Source organism: Sciurus vulgaris (assembly GCF_902686455.1).
Source record: "Sciurus vulgaris genome assembly, chromosome: X".
NCBI classification, from domain to species: Eukaryota; Metazoa; Chordata; class Mammalia; order Rodentia; family Sciuridae; genus Sciurus; species Sciurus vulgaris.
This window is the reverse complement of record NC_136471.1, coordinates 137443233-137448956: the sequence shown is the minus strand read 5'-3', so window position 1 is coordinate 137448956 and position 5724 is coordinate 137443233. Positions and strand designations below refer to the sequence as shown.

The following is a 5724-nucleotide window of genomic DNA, read 5'->3' as shown; positions in this document are numbered from 1 at the left end:
CTGTGGGCGAGGAGCTAGTGCTTAGGTACAAATGCAGACATGATTCTCTGGCGTAAATAAATACTCAACACAAGGCGGTCCTGGGTCTCTGGACTCTAGGTCTGCCTGGCGGCCCATGCCAGGCCCTGGACCCGCGTGACGTCTCGACCCCAAAAGCGCCCGTGGAGGGGGATCCGTGGTCCCCAGGGGACCCTAAGGAGCACCCGGCAGAGCCCCCAGCCTTGTGGACACCCTCTGGCCAGGACGAGACTGGAATCCCGGAAGGTCCGTGGTCCGCAGCGGTAGGGGGCGCTCCGCCCCTTGTCCCCTGGTCCCTGGGCCGCGCCCGGGGCCTAGATGACCTTCTTCAGCTCGTCGTACAGCACCAGCACGAAGGCCCCGCCCATGCCCCGCAGCACGTTGGACCAGGCGCCCTTGAAGAAGGCCTTGCCGCCCTCGTCCTTGAAGATCTTCCTCCAGCAGTCCACCGTGCCCGAGTACATGATGTCGGCTGCGGGGGGCGGCGAGGGCGGTCACCAGGGATTGGGCCGGTGCCACCCGCCCCCGGACCTCTGCCCATAGCCCGCCCCGACCAGAGACAAGGAGGACTCCGGGTGCCCAGCGCTGCCCGCTGCAGGGTCAGCAGTGTCCACACACAGACCCAGAGCCCCTGCTCACCAGGACCGAGGGCCTGGACGCTGGGAGGTGCCTTCACAGGCTGCGTCCCCCAGACGCGGCCACCCCGCACGGCCCGTTGCCCCGCCCCCCGACCCCCTAGGCCCAGGCCAGGTACCTCCTTTGCGCCCCGACTGCATCATCATGCGCCTGCGCACCGTGTCGAAGGGGTAGGAGACCACGCCGGCCACGGCCGTGACGGTCTGCGCGATCATCCAGCTGACCACGATGTGCGTGTTCTTGGGGTCGGGCAGCATGACTGTGGACAGCGCCAGGTCAGCCCCAGAGCCCGCAGACCTTCGCGGCACTCAAGCCAACACAGGGTCACTCAGGGTCAGGGACCCCAGGGGCTGGAGGCCAGGACCAGGGCAGGCCTCTCTGCAGGGGTGGAGGAGGACGGCAGGCCCAGGAGCCGCCACTGCAGCCCGTCCCCCACGCTCCCACTCCTGACCCCAGGGCCTCGGACGGGCGTTAGGAGGTGAGGGGAGGTCTCCAGGGTGGGCCGCGCGCACTCACCCTTGGCCGTGTCGTACACCCCGAAGTAGGCGGCCCGGTAGATGATGATGCCCTGCACGGACACGCTGAAGCCCTGGTACAGGCCGCGCAAGCCGTCCGACTTGGTGATCTTTACCAGGCAGTCGCCCAGACCCTTGAACTCACGCTCTGTGCCCGACTTGCCCACATCCGCCGCCAGGCGGGTCCTGGCGAAATCCAGCGGGTAGACGAAGCAGAGGGAGGTGGCCCCGGCCGCGCCCCCGGAGGCCAGGTTGCCAGCGAAGTACCTCCAGAACTGGGTGTGCTTGTCCACGCCCCCCAGAAACACCTGCTTGTACTTATCCTTGAAGGCGAAGTTCAGCGCTTGCGTGGGGAAGTAGCGGATGACGTTGGCCAGGTTGCCCCTCCAGAAGGACAGGACGCCCTGCTCCTTGGGGATGCGGACGATGCAGTCCACGATGCCTTTGTACTGCTTGTCGGCCGTGATCTGCTTGCTGGCATGTTGCACCTGCAGGGAGGGACAGGTGGGCGGCTGGGGGTGAGGGCCTGGCCCACCTGCTCAAGTGCACCAGCGCTCACAGCATGTGTCCCTTCAAGCGAGCTCAGAGGCCTTCACCCTGACCCACCCGTCCTTAAACGCAAAGTGCTTATTACGGCAGCTGCTACGGGAGCCTTTAAACATAGCCCAGGGTCCTGGCAACGATGCTGTCAATTACTGCGATGCTTAATACAAGGCTCTGAATGGCTGCACAGGCTCAACCTAGCTTACAACTACGCGGGTGTGCCGTTATTACGGGGCATCAGCGGGACACCTGCAACCGGGGGGGTGCTGACCCGTGGGCACTGACAACGGAAAGGGTCGCGCAGAAAGGTGCAACGTGGAGGCAGCCCAAGGCGACTGTGCCAGTTCGCCCGACCCGGGTGACCCACTCAAGGTCACAGGCACTAGGCCGGTCCGCGCAGCCCGGCCGGCGCGCATGCGCCTCCCAAGCGGCGCCGCAGCCCCCAGGGCACTGGGCCCAACGCGCAGGCGCAGACGTCCCCGCCCCTGAAATGCGGCAGCGCCCACGTGACCGAGCCCCCGGAAGTCAGCGCAGCGCGGACAAAGCGTCCGCGGCCTCCCACTTCCGGCGCCCGGCTGCCCGCCGGCCGGGTGCACGCGGCCCCTGGAGCCCAGCATAGCCCAGCCCGGCTGCCCGCGTCCCGGTCTCCCGTCCCGGCCGGCCGCGCGCGCCCACCTGCAGCAGCAGCTTGACCCGCTCAATCGGGGCCACGGCCGTCTTGGAGATGGCGGCGGCGATGCCCCCGGCCAGGAAGTCCTTGGCGAAGGAGATGGCCTGTTCCGTCATGGTGGCGCGGCGGGCAGCGGAGCGGGCGGAGAGCCGGAGCGCGGGCACCGAGAGCTGGAGGGAGGCCGCCGCTAGCGCAGCCCTGCCGCCACCGGGACCGAAAGGACGGGGTGGCCAGCGCGCAGCCGCTAAGGCGCCGACGCCCCGCCCACGCTCCGCCCCGCAGCCCGCGCGCCGCGCTCATTGGCTGAGCCGTCCGCTCGCGCCCCGCCCCGCGGCCCGGGCGCCGCGCCCATTGGCTACACCGCCCACCTCCGTCCGGCCCCCGCACGCGCGCCGAGCTCCCGCGGGCTGCCGGGAGCCCCGCCCCGCCCCGCGCCCCTGGCCCCGCGCCCATTGGCTGCGCAGCTCGCCCCCGCCCCGAGGCACGTCGGGAGCCCCGGCCACGCCTCTGCGCCTGGCGGGCCGGGGGCTCTGCGGCCGGTTGTGACCTTGAGAAGGTCGAAGGCGCAGGCCCGGATGCTTGGTTTCCCTGCGGGCTGTGCAGCTGGGAGTCCGGCCGTGAGGCCCAGTCCTCCCCCCTGAGGCGTGTCCCCGCTTCTCTCGAGGCCTGAGCGTACGACACGTGGTGCCCCGACCCAGCACCTCTCCGTGGGTGCCTAACCACCGACCCCTTCCTGAGACCACCTGCAGGTCCTGCAAACCCTACCTGACCTTTGACCCTGGGACGCTCAGGGTGGTTCAGCCCTGATGCCCTCGGCATCCACGTGCTCCTGCTAGGCCATGCGCAGCGATGGGGCGGAGTTTTCCCACCTCGTCCTCTTAGCAACCCCAGAGCTGCTCAGCCGTGCGCTCTGGGAGGGAGACGCCTGTCCCCTACGCATTGCAGGAGCTGCACTGCGCTGGGCGCCTCCGGGAAGCCCAAGGGTTTGGAGGCCTCTCCCGGACTCCATCCATCCATCCATCCATCCATCCCGGACTCCATCCATCCATCCTGCCTGCCTGCCTGCCTTTCTTCCCTCCCTGGAGCTCAGGCCTCGTGCGTGAGGCAGGCGCTCCACCAGGGCTGCACCCCGGCCCCGGCCTCGCTTCTCTGCCACCCGCCCTGCCCTGTTTCTCCCCTGACCTTTTCCTTCCTCTCTGCCCTGATCTTCCTCTGATGCCCTTTTTTCTTCCTTTTTCCATCTACCTTCCTGTCTTCCTTCTTCTTTTTAGTCCTCTCTCCCTCCTTCTTTCTTGGGTCACTTGTCACCCACCCCCAGGAGGTAAAGCTCGGCCACGGATGGGTGAACACCTGGCGCACCCTCCACCGCAGCGTCGGTGTGAACGCCCTCCTTGGTCCTGGCTTGACCTCTGAGGAACAGCAGGTTCTGGGAGGTCCTTGAGGCTGGGGCCTGTACTGGGTGGACATCTGGCCTGGCCTTGGGAGTTTGCTGTGCATGGAGTCTGGCGTGCGGGATGGACAGGGAGGAGCTGGTCCCCCTGCATTGGCCAGGCTCCCTCTGGGGGCTCTGAGCAGAGGGGTGGAAGGCCAGGGAGTCTCAGATGAGCAAGTGCCTCGCCCACAGTTAGCTTAACGTTACAGAATTGGTCTGCCTGCGTTGGGAGGGACGCCAGGACCGCTGTCAGTGGCCAGGAATCCTCTGGCCAGCAGCCTCCAGATCTAGATCCATCTGGTTGGTATCGGCCAGGCCAGACACCTGGAATGTGGCCTTCCTGCTTCTGTGCTGTGTGAGCCGCTAACCCCTGTGCGCACAAGGGCTGCCTCGGGGCAGCAGGGACACGGGGAGGGTCCTGGGGATGGGAAAGGTGGAGGGCAAGGGTTCAGTGGGTGTCCAGCCCACATCCCACCTGAGACTCCACCAGTCCCAGGCCTCTCCTCTGCGGGCCTGTTCAGTCTGCCTCCAGAGAGGCCGGTGTGCTCAGGAGCCGGTGAGTGAACCTGGAGGGAAGCTGGGGTCTTCTGGGAGAGCCAGGGCTGGGCGCAGCTCCGTGGTGGCCACCCTGGGTCCATCCCCAACAGCAAGGGAAGTCAAGGGAAAGTGGGTGATGGGGTCCGGCGTCCTAGGGGGGCTCCCTGCAGAAAGGCACCCCTAGAAACGCCCTCTGGACTCCGGGGAGGCGGCTCTCTGGGTCCACGTGCGGGGATGCGGTGGCCACTCCCAAGCCTCAGGCAATCCCGGCGGCCAGCACGGCGTGGGGCACTGGTGTCCCCTGGACAGGGCTGCCACCCCTGGATGTTCCCACCGAGGGCACCAGGTCAGCCTCCATCCCTCCTCTCTGACCTGCATCCCCACCGCCTGGAGCGGCCTTTGCAGGGGACGGGGACGGAGGTGGTCAGCCTGCTCTGCAGCCCCTGGAAACTCCTGCAGGGCTGGCCGTCCTGAAGAGACCGAGTCTTCAAAGCCAGGCCTCCGTCAGGCGTTGGAAAGGTTTCAAGAGGAGCGGGTTCAGCGGGGCGTCCTGGGTCAGCACATGCACCACGTGACCGCGCAGGCTTCGCCAGTGCGCGCGCACTTTATAAGTCATGCCTCTAACAAGCTGGGGCGGTTCAACCCAGGACGGTGGCGGCCGGTGCCTCCTCGTCTCAGGGCTAAGACACCAAGTTCCTGGGAACGGCCGCAGGCTGCCCCAAGCCGTGCAGGAAGCCTGCCGTCTGGGAGGGGGACCTTCCTGAGGCACCGGGCTGGCTGCAACCCCGCGCTGGGGCGTTTGCGATTCTAGTAACTTCGTCCTCCCGCTCTGCGACCCCTGCCCTGGTGGGAAAGGGCCGGGTACCCTGAAGGTCAGGGGGCTGAAGCACAAGCAGAGCGCTCTGCAGAAATGGCCGCAGGCTCCCGCGCCCTGCCAGCCCTGCGGGCCTCCAGGCGGCTGGAAGAGGAGCCACCGGCACCCAGGGGACGTGGGAGTGCGCACCGCCCTTGCGGGACAGGCCCTGCTGGAGGCGGGTGGGGTGCCCCTGAGAGAAGGCCCTGGCTGGGGACAGACCCAGCCCAGGTGGTGGACACGGGGCAGCCCAGGGAAGGGGCGAGGGTCCCAGAGCCAGGCCGGCCGGGAGCTTGCACCCGAGCTCCAGCTGTTCGGCTGCTCGCCCTGGATGCGGTTGTCCCCGTGGGGCCGGGTGCAGGGCTGGGGGAGCGCTCCACCCCGACCCCAGCTGCTTCTCAGGGTCAGCACCTCGCCAAGCCGGCCACCGCCTGCTTGCAGGTCCCCGTGAACAGCGGGGTCAGACCCTCCAAGAGCGGGGCGGCCGGGGCGCGGCGGAGGCTCAGAGCAGAGCTTGAGG

General features: G+C 67.9%; 1 protein-coding gene across 4 annotated transcripts in view; it reads right to left on the bottom strand.

The window, feature by feature from the left end:
- The window catches only part of SLC25A6 (solute carrier family 25 member 6), a 248017-nt gene extending 245397 nt beyond the window's left edge, over positions 1-2620 (bottom strand). For all 4 annotated transcript variants that reach the window (XM_079125017.1, XM_079125014.1, XM_079125016.1 and 1 more), the window contains exons 1-4: positions 2388-2620; positions 1171-1657; positions 773-913; positions 318-490 (exon numbers count right to left, since the gene is read on the bottom strand). In XM_079125017.1, coding sequence (XP_078981143.1) covers positions 333-490; positions 773-913; positions 1171-1657; positions 2388-2498 — 897 coding nt within the window. In that variant the 5' untranslated portion in view covers positions 2499-2620 and the 3' untranslated portion in view covers positions 318-332. The remainder of the gene's footprint in view (positions 1-317; positions 491-772; positions 914-1170; positions 1658-2387) is intronic.
- Between the last annotated feature and the right edge of the window lie 3104 nt (positions 2621-5724).